Source organism: Melospiza melodia, chromosome 13 (genome assembly GCF_035770615.1).
Source record: "Melospiza melodia melodia isolate bMelMel2 chromosome 13, bMelMel2.pri, whole genome shotgun sequence".
Taxonomy (NCBI): domain Eukaryota; kingdom Metazoa; phylum Chordata; class Aves; order Passeriformes; family Passerellidae; genus Melospiza; species Melospiza melodia.
The window spans coordinates 13,611,681-13,628,979 of NC_086206.1; the positions used below are offsets into that span (position 1 = coordinate 13,611,681).

Consider the following 17,299-nt stretch of genomic DNA (forward strand, 5'->3'; position numbering starts at 1 on the left):
CAGTGCTGAATCTAAAGCTCTCCCAGCTTTTTGTGTTGGAAACACAACTGTTCAGATGGCTTTATGCTCTAATGGGAGCATTGAATACTGTGAAACAAATAAACAACTAAAATCATTCTCTGTTGAATAAAATAAAGTGGTTTAGGTTTTTTTCAGTCTTATACAGCCAGTAACAGTGCTGCCCCTCACAGAACTGCACACACTATTGTTCAGCAGCTGCTGCTTATCCATCCCTTTGGATGAGAATTGTTTGCTTTTCCCCCTCGAGAGCAGTAATGCATGGGGACAAAGCTGGCCAGGGGTTGTTTTCTGAAGGGCTCAGGTCACAGATAGCATTTGTTCTCTGTGCCACAGCTCGGGGTGGAGCTGGGAAAGCAGGTGTGACAGCCACAGATGCAGCAGCGAGGGAGGGAAGCAGAAGAGGAGGAGCATGTGGAAGCCGAGCTGCTGCTGCTCCGCTGCTGCTCCAAGCTCCCGGGGCAGCCTCATCCTCTGCTCCTCTGGCACAGACTTTCTCTGCCACACCAGCACCAACTGCTAAACCTGGATGTCACCTCTTGGATGACACAAATTCCTCAACTCCTTTTTTTTTGCCAATCCCTGGAATAAACTGCACGAGAGACACGGAGAACTCGGAAGAATCATCTGAAGAAAATTACTCCTCAAAGGAAAGACACAGCATTGGAAAAGACAAAAGTTCATCTCTGGCCACCCCACGAAACAACACCTGTCATAAGTCAGGGCTCCAGTGGCTGTCCCTTGCCTGGCTCCATGGAGGAGCAGGAATACAACTTTGTGCTTTCCTTTGGAGCCAACACCAGCAAGTGCAGCCTTGAGACCAACCAAACAGAGGCCCCAATGTGCTGGGCAGGAGTGACCAGGGGCGGCCCGGAGGTGGTGATTGTCCCCGTGCTTTTTGGGTTGATTTTTCTCCTGGGAATGGTGGGAAACACGTTAGTGTTGGTTGTTTTGGGGCGTCTCCGGCCCGGGGGCCGCCCGTCACGCAGCGCCACCAACATCTTCATCCTCAACTTAAGCATTGCAGACTTCTCCTTCCTGCTCTTCTGCGTCCCCTTCCAGGCCACCATCTACTCCCTGCCAGAGTGGATCTTCGGTGCCTTCTTCTGCAAGTGGGTTCACTACTCGGCCATGGCAACGATGCTGGTCAGCATCTTCACCCTGGTGGCCATGTCAGTGGACAGGTACATCGCTGTGGTGCACGCCAAACGCTCGCCCTGCATCCGCAGCAAGCGCAACGCTGCCCTCGGCGTGGCCGCCATCTGGCTGCTGTCCCTCCTCATCGCCATCCCCGTGGCCCAGCACCAGGCCCTCATGAGTGGCCACCAGCAGGCACCCAACAGCTCTTTCTGCTGGGAGCACTGGGCAAACGGCTCCACAGCCAAGCAGATGTACAAGATCACCATCCTGCTGGTGGGATACCTCCTGCCCCTGCTGCTCATCACCTGCTGCTATGCCAAGGTGGGTGCCAGGGATGGGAAAAATGCTTAAATGGAGGGAAAGATCCCAGACTCTTGGTAGCTTGTGTGTGTACACAGCTACACAGCCAACCCTTTCCATATCCTCTCCTGGTACAGAATACCTTTTTGAGGTGGGGGAAGGGAAGGAAAACAGAGAATGAAATTTCACCAGCTCACAAAAAGGATTAAAACTACCAAGATGACACCAAGCCCATCACCCAAACCCCCTAAAGGCTCTTGCTCTTTTTCATATTTTTCATTTTGTTCTTTATAAATAACAAATGTTTGCTACTGGCAAGAGGAAAACCTGTGAAGGGATAAACAATTCCAGGTTATTGCTGTGCTGTAATCAGGTTTCAAAAAGCTAGATGTTGTTAATTGAGAATTGCGTAGAATGCTCCAACACTCCTTACAACCCTCCCTTTGGAGGGTGACCCACTGCATTTTGTGCTGCCTCCAGGAGTGACAGGACAGCCCCACCAGGGCACAGGACTGGCAGCTGCTCTCTGCCCATGAGCATCATCAGCCTAGGGAATAAATGAAGACAATCTGAGGCTCAATATAAAATTCACAGTCCATCTGAAAACTCCTGTGGATTTCAGCATAGTGCCAGCTGAGCTCTTGATATATGCTGAACTATTGAAACCCTAGCAGGTTTAATGCTCTTTCCAAACCTTGTTTCTTGAAAGAGAAATTGGAGAGCTTAGAATTCAAAGTCTGAGACATCAAATTCATCTTTGAAGTCATGTTAAAACAATTACTTCAATTTTTTGGTGCTTGTATGAAGAGTTCAAGTATTAATACACAAATTTCAATTTCCCGTTCAATATATTGCTCCTTTTTTCCTCCCAAGGTTTTATACCACCTCCATACGAAAGTAAAGAACATTTCCAAGAAGTCAGAGAGATCAAAGAAGAAGGTAAATATCTTTGGTTTAATCTCTATATTGACTATAATACAATAGATATGCCAGGTTTATAAGGTAATCAGCCTGCTCTGTGCTGATTCCAGCTGATTTAGAGCCTTTACAGTTTCTGCCAGTCCTTTTGCCTATAAATCTTAACCAGATTTAACTATAGGTTGTATTAATTTCTACTGGTTCATTACATTCACTAGCATACACTCAATTTTTTTTTGCAATATACTTATGAGGACCAATTCATAATTGGTCTTACACTTACACTGTCTGCAAGGTTAGAATTCAACTGGTATTTGCAATATTATCTCATAACACAATAACTGTCCAAGTTATAATACACCACAAACAATATTTATTAGACAGGTGTTACTTAGCCTTTCCTCTCAGAATGTTTTGAACATGTTTTCTGTGTTCATCTAACTTCCACTAGATTCTGATAAGCATTTTTTTCACTACCTTTTCTAAGGCAACACATTATGCAGCAATGAGCTGCTGTGCATTGCCTTCTGCAGGAGCACCACCAGACCTAGATGGAACAGAGACTACCTTGAAGAACAAGGTATACTGATTTTTTCATAAATGCTGATACTGCAGCAGATAAACTCAGAATTACAATGTCAAAACCTGGAGTATAATTTCTGGATCAATAGTGCAAACTGCAAAGAGAAAGCAGAGTCAGAGTTTTGTGTGTTTAACAGCTACTATGGGAAAAGGCAACCAAGATGTGTTGACAATTTTGGTAATGTAAAATGCAGCAAAGTGCTAAGAAGCACTGTCATTCCACATAGAATCATTTCACAAGTTTGAAAAATTGCTTTAGGTCTCAAAATTACCAAAAAATCCCTAAACTGATTGGTTTAAATTTCCCTCCAGAATTTCCTTACTTATGTATGAATGGCACACTACCTATTTTGTTGCTAATTTTTCAGAGAATACTACCAACAGTTGAAAATTACTACTGTTACTTTCCTGTAAAGAAGTTAAGAATTTCATTTATGACAATGTATCTACTTGTGTCGTTTTCAGATTTGCTCTATAGAGTTAGATGAAAAAACAGCACTACAGTTTCCTCAGTCTCAAGTTTAGCTATTAGATATTGCCAGAAGGATCAATTAAAAAAATACCCTTTGATTTTAGCAGTTCAAACAAGTTAGTGGTGCACTTTTTCCTCCCTGTCCTTAAGTATTTCCCTGGCCATTATTATGAAACACCCAACAGGAATTCTTGTTCCATATAGCACAGTCAGACCTAGTTAAATAGGTGATCCTTTCAGATAGAAGATAAATTAAATACATGCCTCTACACACACACATATCATCCTTCACAATGTGTCTTCTTCCAGCCCTGTCTGGGTAGAAATTGTCCATCTAGCCTTCCTGCATGCCAAACATCTTCTTTAGTGTACTTACTTAAAGGGGTTTTTTGTTGCAAACACTATTCAGTATTTCTCAGGGAGACTTCCTTGAGTTGGTTGCAGTCACACTCAATTCTTGTATATTCGTTCAAAACATACTTGAAACACAAGAGTGAGAGCCAGTTTTTTAAAGCATATCTTCTTAAGAACACAGATGGCTGTCAGTTCTGTTACTCCAGCTTCCCTCATATGTACTTAGTGGGTCCATTTGTGAAGGTAGTTGTGCTTGGGTTTAATTCATAAACCTCATCAGGGATTAAGTGAAGAGCTTTTGTTTATCTAGCTGAAAAATGTTTGACAAATGAATCTTGATCCACATTTGGAAGGTTAATTTAGGACATACAGAACATTGAGTTTGTTCTGAAATATGTGTGACTTCAGTGGTTAAACCCTGATTGCCTTGAGCTATGAGAGAAAGTGTAGCACAACAACCAAGTCTTGCCACATGAGGTGATAAAATTGTCTGAGTCACATCTGTTAATTCACAGTGTGCATCTTCACCAAACTGATAAGGAAAACAAGATGTCATATTCATAAAAAAGAGGATAGTCTGAAATTACGACCATGCAGTTCCTGCTTCATTCCTATAATTTCAAGAAAACAGAGCATTTGAGCTACATCCTCCCTCTACTCCCAAGAGATTGAGGCGTGGGTTTGCTCTTTTTGGGTTTTCCCCTTTGGGTTTGGTTTCGTTTGTGGGTTTAGTGTTGTTTTGTTTTTAAACAGTAAAATAGCAAATTTAGCAAACAATTTTTTGTTCAAATCTCCCAATGTTCATCTGGGCTCCATACATGAGTTAAGGTCTCAAAAGAATCAAATTGCTGACTCAGAGTCCTTGTTGAACAAGATTTTCCAGTGAAACAGTTGCCAACATTACCACTGCAAACAGTTTGCTCTGTCACTCAGCATTTCAGAAGCTATAAGAACTCTCCTCAAGACTGAACACTTAAAGCATAATTTAGAAAGAAAGCAAATGACATAGAGCTCAGGGAATGGTCTTGCCATAAGCAGCATTCCACATGCTGACTGGAAACACACTGCTATTATTCACCATTATAAGCTGCTTCTGAAAAAATAGCTTTACCGGGTAAGATTTTTTTTTAAATGTCAAGACTTATTTCAGGATCTTTACCTTTCATTGACCTTGCTGGAGTCTTGGTGTAATACCAGTCCCTCCCCACCCCCAGATCCTGTAATACTGATAACAGGCAGAAGAGACATCATTCTTACTCGCATTGTTTGAGCCATAGCACACAGTAAGAAGCATTACTGGGACAAATCCAAGGTAAAGCCACCAGAAAGGTCATAGAGGAGCTGGTATTTTGTCTGCTATTAGTACACCCTGGAAATCTGGAAACAGCATGTGAACCTCAATAAGACAAACATTTGCCCCACACAAACAGAACAAGTGGGACACTGCTGGATCCAGACCTAAAGTGATTTCTAAAGAGATGACGATGGCATGGCCAAATGAACGGTCCCAGTGTTGGGCAAGCACATGCATGATTTTCCTAGCTGCACTGCTGCAGCAAAGAAAGCAAAATAATCCTGGATTTAAATTACTCTAAGTATGTGAAGCATATTACTGGAGCCCAGGTACTTGATACTGTAGCACAACCTCCCCCTTTAAGGTCACACTGTACCATTAATTTGTATCTATATCTTTAAAAATGAAAAAAAAAATTATAAACATTTTTTATTAAATAAATCAAATCTATGGAAACAGGAAACAAAATGTAATGAACTACAGTATTAGGAATTTGGTTTTCCAAGTAGTCTCTTGCTGGATCCTCTACGCCTTTCTGCCTTTTTGTGACACAGCATGGTTCCTAGTACCTGTTCCTTCCAGCTGTGCTCCCTGCCCTCCCTGGTGTTTGCTGCCTGCTCCCTCCAGCTGCTCTCCCTCCAGCTGTGCTCCCTGCCCTCCCTGGTGTGTGCTGCCTGCTCCCTCCAGCTGTGCTCTCTCCGTTCTCTGGTGTGTGCTGCCTGCTCCCACCAGCTGTGCTCCCTCCAGCTGTGCTCCCACCAGCTGTGCTCTCTCCCTTCTCTGGTGTGTGCTGCCTGCTCCCTCCAGCTGTGCTCCCTCCAGCTGTGCTTCCTTCCCTCCCTGGTGTGTGTTGCTGCTCCCTCCAGCTGTGCTCCCTCCAGCTGTGCTCCCTTCCCTGGTGTTTGCTGCTGCTCCCAGCAGAGCAGCGTCTGCTGCCCAGGGCCCCCAGAGCTACATGAACAGACAAGTGTGTGATAACTCCGTCTGTTATCACAGTATGGAAACAAAACCCAGCTAAAGTTCAATCAGTGCCAGGGGTTTGGCTATCCACAGTTAAGGGGAATTCTGACACATGCACCTATGGAGTGGCACTGCCACCCCATTTCCTCTCAAGGGGGTCTTGTCAATAAGTACCCACTGCTATATGAAGCATCTTCTCTAAACAAAGTCTCCAGGCTTCTTTCACCAGGATCTGAGACCCAGCTCTTGTCTCCCAGACCACAGTGCAACAAGACATAGCTGGGCTTTCAGTGTGGGTTTTATTTCCTGTACAATGTTTGTAAAGTCACTTTTCCCTTCTCTTTCATTACTGGTGATCTTTCTACTGTCTGTCACTGTCCCATTTGCCACAACATCATACTCAAGGTCTGTTATTTGAAGGTATGTAGAGGCTAAAAGGACAGCCTAAGAGAGCTCTGGTTTTCAGAACAGACTGTTCATGGGCAGTTTCTAGACCCACTATTGTAAAGTCAGTTACAACCAGATTTTGTTTGAATAGGTCCCGTTTATGAATAATCCAGAGAGCTCTGACAGCTGTCACCCTCTCCAAGTCAGTGTTCAAACACCTGCTGAAAAGAACAAGTTTGTCTTTAGCAGAATCCTACAAATGCCATAGAGGCACATATAGAAAAAAAAAGAAAAAAAGAAAAAAAAGAAAAAAAACCTAAAAGATTTTTTTGCTTGGGTTGTGATCTTTAAGCTTTTAACTTACAGGATGGTTATGTTCAAACTACAGCAACCTTTCAATTTATGCAGACATGAAACTTTGCAAAAATTTCCCTAGCACAAAGTTTGCTGAATCCTGGCTTCACATTCCATTATCAGGAGAATTTGACCTTTAATTCAGAATCCCACTTTGAAATTTTTATATAACTTTGCCATCTACAAGTCAATTGTTGGACATGCTCAATTTAAAGTGTTTTTCCATTTGTACCATCTCTGCATTAGAGCAAGGAAGATGTTTAGAATTTTTTGCATGCCTAGGCTGAAATTCTGCATGATGAAGTAAGACTGTGCCTGCAGAAGAAAGACATGGCTGCCTGCTTCCCCATTTAATGCCATGCTAGCTGTACAAGTTTGCCAGCCTTGAAAATCAGATGGTGAGATGCTGCAGGATTCTCCTTTGAAGTTTTGGATAATTGTTTTTTGAGGCCAGCCAGCAAGACCTCATGCTAAGAAATTCTGTGCGCCCCTCTTTGACAATAAAGTGTATTTCAATTCTGTCACCTCTTTTCTCAGCTACTCAGAGTACAGCAAGTCTGTAATTTGGCTCCAAAGAAAGTTAACAATCCCTGTCTGACAGTGCTGCAAAATGTTTCATAAGAGCCCAGCCCCAGGAACTCTGATCTTACATCTGCCTTAAATAAGATGATTTAATGATGGAAATTAATGCAGACTAAGGTCTAGCAGGGCCCTGTTGTGTTTTACTGGCCTCTGGAGCACACCAGGGTTCCTCAGTGTTTACTCAGTTCTGTACTGTGCATCTTTAAAGAACAAATAACAAGTTTTGCAAATTGAACAATCTGAAATTCTTTTCCAAGTTTAAGAATGTGTCTGGGGATGCGAATTTCACAGCAATTTTGCAAGCTCCCTTGATAGGATAGTAGGAGTTGTGGGACCTTGAGGCCAAAAGCTTCAATTAACAGACCAAATGAGCCACTTCAAGATAACAAATTTTCCTTTTCTATTGGTTAGCTACAACTGAAAGGTGAGCTGCGCCTGCCCGGTGGGTCAGCAAATCAGCTGTTCATTGCTTCCAGAGCTAAGTAAACACAAAGACACGTGGAGTTTATTTGGGACACTCCCTGGTGTGCTGCCCTTTGAAGGTCATACAAGAGCCTGAGGTAAAAGATACAGAATTCCTTCAAGGTAGATGGGTATTCCTGAACACCTTGGCCAAGAGAGGCAGATAAAAGTTGTGTACTAAACAAATGCTGTGTACTAAACAAATGCTCTGTATGCTAAATGAATTATTTGGCTATTGTCCATGCAAATTGAAGGTTTTCATGTAGATAATGAACGTGATGTTCAAGGCCTTGGTATTTGAACAACAGAAAATACAGCAAAGGAACATGGAAGATCCTGGGATCCATCGAGCAGAAGAATATAATTCAGAAGTGTCATCCTGCACATCGTTTGATTAACAGGAGCCCAGGGCAGCAGGAATTAAGAGCATCATTACCTATTAGGAGGTAATAGAAGTATCACAATGCTCATACACATTTATGAATAGAAAGTGAATAAATTTCAAGGGCACCAACAGAGGATATTAGTGGCATAATCCTAGAATGTGCAGATGTGCAGATGAGAGATGTGCAGATGAGCAGCTGGAACAGTGCAAGCGAGCTGCTGGGAAATGAAGAGTCCCTCTTAGCACATAAAGCAAGTAATCAAAATGAGCTGATAACATCTGAAAATATATTTACTTCAGTCCCTCCTCTTCTTCATGGCATTCAGCTGCCATCTCTGGCTCCAAGAAAGAAGACAGAACAATAAAAAAGAATACTGTCAGTGTGGTTTTTAGATCACTGAAGAGTAGAATTAGACTCAAGTGTAATTAAAAAAAAAAGACTAAAGAGCAATGAGAAGTGCTTCAGTAGTAATTAAGAGATGTGTGTGCTCTGAAGTAGAGACAGCTGCTATCCAACATCTAAGTTACTCAAGAATAGGTATGCCATATTCTAAATATTTTGCATTTATCACTAAGCTATGGGCATGTTTCTGGAGATCAGAGTGTGCTTGGGACCTTTCTGTTAGAATTCTATGTGCAAAAATGAAAAGAATGTTTGCAAACCCACCAGGGCAAGTCAGATTTGCCAACAAAGCAAACAAGAACATGGCACCAGGAGTGAAGGAAGTGGCAGATTTCACTTTGCACGCTGACTCACGGACGGACTCTGAGAAAAGGGATGTTCTCCATTGGTATCCCTGAATGTAAAGCCACAGAAATTCTCTTCCTCAGAGGTTGGTAAGCTCTTCCAGCAGTACAGTGGTATATTGCACTAAGCCACATGTCTTTCCTGGTCACTGACACTTGGTCCCTGCAGTATCTAAAAACAAAAGCTTAAGGCACCGTGAGTCACTAGATATTTTCCAAGTCTTCACTACAGTAAATGACAAGTTACAGTGAAGTCTGTCACTCTGTAGTTCGCCATAATGAAGTATGGGGCAGTAAAAATGTGCACCAATTGTCTCTCAAACTTTAAGGAGAAGAATCTACAAGTTAGAGATGAGCATATCGGAATAAAAGATTTGTCAGTAAATGACATAATCAGACATCCTCCCACAAAGCAGTAATAAAGGAAGAGTAATTTGTAATTTGCTAATAAGACAGTGTGGAAGAACTGGGATAGACTTCTTTATGCTTCTTCATTTAGAATTATGGAAGAAGAAAAGGAGGAAAAATAATCTCAGGAACCATATTCAGGAAACAGCAGTTGTCTCACTAATGAAGCCCAGTTTGTCTGGGAGCCAGTACTGTTTAATAAAAACCTAATTGAATGTTCTTTCACATTTCTGTGTGGCTGAGGTACACAGTAGAAATGGATGGTCTGATCAGCTCTGAAAAATGATGTGCACCTGGGCTGTCTCCCACTGGGACTAAATTAGGAAAGTGACAAGCCCTCTACCCCTCTAGACTGTTCTGTCCACTTTATATTTTAATTTCGGGAATGTTTATTAATCTAACATTCAGGTGGTTCTTCCTAAAATATATAAATCCATGGAATACTTGAAGCATTTGATTCATTAAAGGCAATCTTAATTTTGCCCTTGACAAGATGCCTGACAAGTTGAAGCAAGAAACTTCATTAAAAGCTTATCAAGGACAACAGCTCTAAACACAACTAAATGTTAAAGACTTCATCATCCTCCTGAATGAGGTATCTCACCCAAAATGTTTTTAAACACATTTTCCAATGCTTTTTGAAGGATGAGGGAAGGCTAAAAGCAAGAAATAGCTTGTCCAGGGCCAGGGGGAAAAGTAATAAAAGGGCAAAACAGACAAAGAAATGCTGGAAAGCATAAATGAGAGGCAGATGACCTACAAAGATAACAAATGAATAAGCAAGTAAATTCAACACAATCTGCACATGACAGAAATGGACAGGGGGAAAGGGAGGAATAACAGAAGTTCATTGAATTATCTGACATGCAAAAATATCTCCTTGTCTTCGTCACCATGCTACTGATTCACTGTACAGCTTCAATGCACTTACTTTGCCTGTACAACAAATACACTGTGAGGAATATCCTGGAGATGCTTGAAAGATTTCTAGGAGAAGTAAGAGAGACTGAGGTGGCCAGTAATGGCCATTGTACGCTCTATTATGGACCCACCAAAATTTCAGAGTCAAGCCAGAAGGTTTGCATTTAAGTGGGGACAGCTTGATCAACAGTAATGCCGTAACCATGCAAACTGTCACAGCTCATGGAAGAAGCTCAAACAGTACACAAACTATTTGGATCAGTCCTCCACAGCTGGTCACAGTCTACAGTAACAGTACTTTAAGCTACAGCAAAGTTACCACACTAAAATCCAAACAGTGTTTTGTTTCAGTTTCCTCTGTCTTAACTACATATTCCCTAACTTGAAAAAACAGACAGAAGTTCCATTTCCAAAACCTGTTTCTTGAGTCATGAATCACGTGTGAGTGCTCTAGTATTGTCTGTGTTTTCCATCTGCAAAATCCCAAAAAGCTGGACCCCAGAAACAGTTCTGTGCTATTACATAGCAACTGCAAACCCATTGTGTAATACTCAGCCCTACGTTAAATGCACGGTTTGTTATTTCACAATAAAAGGGGGGAAAAGCTAGGTATATAAGCCTTATTCAAAAGCATATTTCAGTGCTTGTAGCCCCCTAATTTAGGCAGATGGATGCTGTGAAAGGTTGCCTGGGTAACAAGCCTAAGCTACTTAACATTGCTAGAGGGTAAAGAAGTAGCAGCATTATTGCTGGTGAAAGCTAATGATGGGACCTGTTTATTAATCATTTCTTTGGTACCCATCTTACCACAGCGGGTGAGCCAGACCCCACAAGGCCACTAGGTCTGTGTCCTTCAGTGTCATCAACTCCTAATCATCCCAGTCTATTTTTAAGGACATCATCTGCCTCCCAGCATGGTTGGTTTGAGGACACTTGACAGGGTAGTTTGTTCACTCTTAGGGGAGCTTTGTTAGCTCAGCTGTCTGACAGCATTCTGGTAGGTGAAACAAGGAAGCACCTGGAGTATGCCAGGTACACAATGAACCTACAGGTTATTGCCTTTCAAAGTTAATAGAACCTTATTTGAGAGACCCATTTGACAGAAATCCCTTTTTTTAACTTGTATTGTAGTCTTGATCTAAAGTAATAACATCTTCCTTAGAGAGGTTAATGGGTTTAACTAAATGTCACCATGATAACCACTGACTAAACAAATTTCTGTTCACTAGAAAATCATCCCTTTTCTAGGAAAGGAACTTTACACTATTCACTTGAAATCATTCAAAGGAATTATTGACAGAAACATTGACCTAGACTAGTAAGGCTGTAAATCTTGAACTGAAATGTAACCTGATTTTAATTTTAATTTTTCTCCATTGCTTTTCTGCTACTTGTACAACAATTTTCCTTAGGGGAAGGATATAATCTGCACGTTTGCAAGTTGTTACATTTATTAAAATGACAATATAGAAATGAGAAACACTAAATACCAAAGATAAAAAGCAGATTCTGCAGAGAACAAAGTGGGGCAAGAGGAGGGAAGTCACAGCTGTGCATATGCTACAGAACCCCAAAACTGAGGGTTTAAATACAAAACAATTGCTCACCTTGCATTACCATTTTTATTTTTGAAATTTCTTTAAGTCAGGTAGAATTAGCCCTACAAAAACATCAGGAAAGGATCTTAGGGCCCCCAAGTCAGTAATCTCTGAGACTTGCCAGGCATTCCCTGGGTGTTCTAGAAGTAGAAAGTAAGAGAAAAGCAACACTACCAGCTTTCCTAAACTTGGAAAGTGTGGTCCTCCTCCCACAGGCCTCAGGGTCATACAGAAAGAAAGTTGAAGTGAGTTACAGCTTAATTTTATTTACTGTCACTGTTAACCTTCATTTTGTATGGAGATTTCAAAGACCACTGCTTTCAGGAAAATTTTACTTCAGGTCAAGCTTTGGAACTTACAAATGACAGACTGTGTCAGATGCTGGCCAGCTAAGTGGGGAGCAGGCACTGCAGGGACACACCTCCAACCAGCGGCACAGGCTGGGATCTCACAGGCACAGGGAGCCTCCCTCAGGTCATCACCCAGCTAGGAATATGTCAATGAGCACTGTGTATTTAAAAAAAAAATCCTCTATGCATTGGTTTTCTGAGTTTCTTCTGTAATAGGGAAGATACTGGAAAAACCTTTCACCTCAGGCCAGCCTTTGTTACTCCTCTCAGTGGCATGCTTACTTGGAAGTTGTTTTCCCCTGCAGTTATTTTCCATAGCCTCAGTGTTCCTCACCCTCTAAGTGTTAGGAACTATTATTTCCACTCTTCCTTGTAACACACTGCTGCAGCTTTGAACTGTTTGAAGTTTTATGGGCACTACCTCAAGTGTCTACAGTTATTTGCTTGAGCTAAAACAAATCAATCCAAGTTTACCAGGGTTTTTAGCATCCTTTTTCATACTGTCATGATTTGCCCACCTGGCAGTTGTCAGTGTTGCCTGACAGGAAAGGAAACCCACTCATCCCACAGGCTCGCTTGCTTACTGTGACCATTTAATACACGATCTTCTCTTCTCCAGACGGCACAGACGGTGCTCCTGGTGGTTGCTGTGTTCCTGCTCTCCTGGCTGCCACACCACATCATCACCATGTGGGCAGAGTTTGGGCACTTTCCCCTGAACAACATCTCCTTCACCTTCCGCATTATCTCTCACTGCCTGGCCTACGGGAACTCCTGCATCAACCCCATCCTTTACGCTTTCCTCTCGGAGAATTTCCGCAAGGCCTGCCGCCAAGTCTTCAGCTGCAAGCTCCTCCTGCGGCCCGTGGCCGCTGAGAAACTGGCCAGAGTGCGCATGGAGAACTTCTCCACCACCCACTCCACCACAAACGTGTAAGCTGGGCTCACAAATACCTTTCAGGAGGAAGAGGAGGGAAGAGGGTTCTGTGTGGGGAGAGCATGCATGCAGGTGCACTCCAGGAAGCAGTGGAGTCTGCAAAAGTGTGCACTTTGTCAGGCTACTGGAGTGGTAGGAGACATATTTCCCTCTCACTGTGATGACACGTGACAGAGCCTTGTACCTTGCTAAGTGCAACAGAATTATCGGAATGCCCATAAGATAGAGCCCAAATGAAGTTGAGTTATAACCATAGGACCTAAAGTAAGATTTACACAGAAGGCAGAATGTGTACAGACAAGAAGAGAACAGTTAATTACATCTGTAGACAATCATTGAGATTGTCTACAGATCATCACACTGAGTGATGCAACATTCAGAGAGCAGTTTGGGAGAAGTTAAACTAAAGTCTTTGGATGTCTGTTTCTTCAACCAATTTGACCATGTGTGAGCTGCATACACATTTAGCTCACTACTGGGGGTAGGGTCTCTATACCCCCGTGAAGGGTTTGCTGTAGCATTTACCTATTGGGCAATTACACCTTTCACATGATGTGCCAGTGGTGTGGCTGTCTGCATTTGGTGGCTCTGTATCAGCTTCTACACCCCAGAGTGAGTGTCTGTGAGCTCCTGTGTGTAATTACTGCTGTTAATCACTGGCTCCAGCAACTGTCCCTTGGTGAGCAACAATACAACAGTGCTATTTCTCAATATATGCTTAAAAAACTGAGGCTTTGTTTGAAAGTACTGTCTACCAAATGTTTTGTTGGTAAATAGTGTTCTCTTGAATCTATCGACCCAAGTGGCTTTTTATTAGTCACTTTAGTATATAAATGCCTGAAATTTGTGGTGAGGGTTTGTTTGGGTTTTTTGTTTGTTTGCTTGGGCTTTTTGACAAATTGCTGTGATCAACAGTGCCCTAGCAACAAAAGGTAAGGTCATTGTACCAAGTTCATTACTTGTAACAATGGCTGAAAGAATTTCATTATTTCACTGTGTTGTCTAATTCAGTATTTCTGTGTGCTGCAATCCAGACTGCACTTTTCATAGACTGTAAAAATGTGTGTTACAGAAGTTAAACTACAAATTATATGCTGTCCATGCAATGAATGGGTTTCCAGTCTCCAAATGGATCACTCTCACTATATTTCTAAAACTTGGGAGCTATTGTATTAAATAATTTTATTGCAGTTTGTAACTTCCTTTATGAGCCTCCTAAATGTGTAATATGAACAGAGCACAAGTGCCACAGGATAAAGTCACTGCCTATCTTTGGGTGACTATCTGCACAAGTTTTCTCTTTGTTTAACTTTTACTCTAGAGAGTAGCTCCAGTGAATTATTTGCTTAGGAACTAGATTTAGATCCAATGCTGTGATCTTCTCATTTACTATAATGTAGAAATCTGCTATTTCTACATTCCCAGTGATAGCATAGCCTAAAGTGGAGAGCATGGGAAAAACAGCCACTAAAAAAAAGGGTTGTGGCAAATCACTGCAACAGAAATCAGAGCTAAAATGCTTATTTGTGTGACTATTTACCATGGATACAAACTAGCAGCTAGATATGAAATAACCTCAGACTCACTTCAACTCTCTTGGTTGGAAGCAAAATAGGACAAAGGCACAACATTCAAAAGAAATCCTACAGTCACTCTGTTAGGTGAGAATCATTAGAACCTGTGAGTCAACACACTTCTTTTATTTAAGAGAAGCCATCTTCCAGTGTGCTGGGGTTGGGATTTTTTACAACCAGTTCAGAAACTGTACGTGTCACTACAGTATGCAGAAAAAAAATGTACAGGAAACACTTTAGGGCTTTTTATTTAATATAATATGAAGGAGCAAGATCCCATTTCTCAGTGAAAGGTAACCATAAAATAACAAATTAAGGCCTTGAAAGAGCCCCAGGAATTATTGCGCCTTCTCATTCCCATTGTACAGGTATCTGGTCTAGAATTCTCCAAATGAACTGCTACATCACAAGAAAATAAAGCATCCTTTGTCCTTTAGTCCTTTGTGTCTGTAACTGGTCAGGTTTTTTCTTCTGCCACAGTAGCAATTTTTCAGTTTTAATAATGAATATTAGCTGATGGTGGTGGGCAGTAATGAAATGCAATAGAACTGTATATCATACAAACATACTTTCATTTGGATTTGAATTTAAATTATGTATCAAAATAAGTAAACCAAATCAACTGATGAAGTAATTCTTCAATATTCTCCAAAAGCATTCTATTACTCACTTACTAGTTTCCTTTGAGAAAGCCACATGTTATGATGGCTGTGCAAATGAATACTGCAGCTTCCAGAACAGTGCACAAAGTTAATCTGGTCATCTGATTCTGAAACTCAGCTCTATTCTTTCAATCTGCCTTACACACAGCAGCTCATTCACTCTGCCTTAACGGCCTCAAGGGAAGCCCCTACCAGGGAATGCCTGGCAACCTGAATCAACCTGCATTAGGAGAAGGTTTATTAATAGAGTCCATCCCTGGGAGACCTGTCCTTTTCCGGGCTGCAGTCTCTATTTTCCGTACCAGGTCCACGTCCCACCGATGGGTGACAAAACTAACCACAGCTCCGGGTGCCTTGCTCCCGACCCGGCCGACTCTCCCGGCACGGTGCAGGTAGTCCTGCAGGGTGTCTGGGAAGTCATAGTTGACCACCAGCTGCACACTGCTGGTGTCCAGCCCCCGTGAGGCAAGGTCAGTGCAGACAAGGACAGACACGTCTCCCTTCTGGAAAGAGGCGAAGATGCCGGCTCTAGCAGCTGCCGACATCTGCCCCTGCAGCCTCAGGTGCTTGATTCTGTGGTCGTCCAGGATATAGCCCAGCCAGTTGACGGTGCTGGCACTGTTGCAGAAGATGAGAACAGCCCCGCCTGACGATGGGCGCTCCTTGAGCAGCTGCAGCAATTCGGGCAGCTTGTCCCGGCCTTTGAGGCGGACAAACTTCTGCTGGACGTGAGGCGGCAGGCGGTGCAGGCTCTGGGTGCTGAGGGTGACAAACCGGCCCACGTCAGTGAATTTCGCCAGCGTCTCGCTGAGCCCCGCGGGGAAGGTGGCTCCGACCACGACCACCTGCGTCCTCTCCTCGTCGGGCCCGGCCGGCCCGGGAGCGCCGGCGGCCAGGGGCGCGTGTGCCAGGATCTCCTCCAGCAGCTCCGTGAAGGACTCGTCCATCAGCGAGTCCGCCTCGTCCAGCACCATCCAGCGCAGCCTCTCCAGGGCCAGGAAGCGCCGCCGCAGCGCCTCCCGCAGCGCGCCGGGGGTGCCCAGCAGCACGGCGGGGCCCGGCGGCGGCGCCCGCAGCTGCCTCCGCAGCCCGCCCGCGGCCCCGCCGCCCGTGAGGCCGCGCACCGCCAGCCCCGCGGGCGCGCACAGCGCCGCCGCCACCGCGCCCACCTGCGCCGCCAGCTCCCGCGACGGCAGCACCACCAGCCCGCGGGGCGCCGCCGGCCCCGCCGCCACCGCCTCCGCTGCCGGCGCCTCGGGGCGGCCGAGCAGGCGCTCCAGCAGCGGCAGCAGGTACGCCAGAGTCTTCCCGCTGCCCGTCTCGGCGGCGCACAGCGCGCTGCGGCCGCGGCGCAGCGCGGGGATGGCGAGGCGCTGCACGGCCGTGGGCCGGCCGATGGAGAGCCGCTCCAGGCCGGCCAGCAGCGCCGGCTGCAGCCCCAGCTCGGCGAAGGTCGGGCCCTGTCCCCCCTCAGCCGGCAGCGCCTGCAAGGCGGGAGCCGCCTGCTGCGAGGGTTCTAGCTGGAAGTAATCCCCGTACGCCTTCCGGTGCTTCCATCCCGCCGACACCAGCGGCGGCTGCTCCCAGCGCCCCACGGTCTGCCAGCGGGGCTGGCTCAGCTCCGGCCGCCGGCTCCGCAGCAGCAGCTTCCCGGAACGCGGCGCCGCCGCCTCCCGCTGCTCGCGCCGCCGGCGCTGCGCGCCCCGCTGCAGGCGCTGCCGCAGGGCCCAGGGGACGCGCACCACGGCCCCGGGGGGCTGCGGGCTCCCCGCCGCCGCCGCTGTCCCGCTGCCCGCCGGCCGCCGCGGCAGCAGCAGCGGGAGGGCGAGCCCTGCCCGGCCCAGCGCCATCGCGGTCCCCACGTGGGGCGGCGGCGCTGCCCGATGACGCCTGA

At 44.8% G+C, this 17,299-nt stretch overlaps 2 protein-coding genes across 2 annotated transcripts; one reads left to right on the forward strand and one right to left on the reverse strand.

The window, feature by feature from the left end:
- The first annotated feature begins 771 nt into the window (after positions 1–771).
- Positions 772–13,282, forward strand: LOC134424047 (galanin receptor type 1-like). Its single transcript, XM_063167553.1, has 3 exons — positions 772–1,479; positions 2,332–2,397; positions 12,852–13,282. Exons 1-3 carry the CDS (start codon positions 772–774, stop codon positions 13,167–13,169), a joined length of 1,092 nt encoding a protein of 363 aa, XP_063023623.1. The 3' UTR covers positions 13,170–13,282.
- A 1,693-nt stretch (positions 13,283–14,975) lies between these two features.
- On the reverse strand, positions 14,976–17,255 carry DDX28 (DEAD-box helicase 28). The gene has a single exon (XM_063167803.1). The coding sequence runs from the start codon at positions 17,253–17,255 to the stop codon at positions 15,621–15,623; it is 1,635 nt and encodes a 544-aa protein (XP_063023873.1). The 3' UTR covers positions 14,976–15,620.
- Positions 17,256–17,299: the final 44 nt, after the last annotated feature.

Bases quoted from the DNA above. Each gene is read 5' to 3' on its own strand.
- LOC134424047 (XM_063167553.1), top strand. From the start codon at position 772: ATGGAGGAGCAGGAATACAACTTTGTGCTTTCCTTTGGAGCCAACACC. The intron at 1,480-2,331 runs GTGGGTGCCAGG...TTTCCTCCCAAG, and splicing joins TCACCTGCTGCTATGCCAAG to GTTTTATACCACCTCCATAC. The intron at 2,398-12,851 runs GTAAATATCTTT...TCTCTTCTCCAG, and splicing joins CAGAGAGATCAAAGAAGAAG to ACGGCACAGACGGTGCTCCT.
- DDX28 (XM_063167803.1), bottom strand. From the start codon at position 17,255: ATGGCGCTGGGCCGGGCAGGGCTCGCCCTCCCGCTGCTGCTGCCGCGG.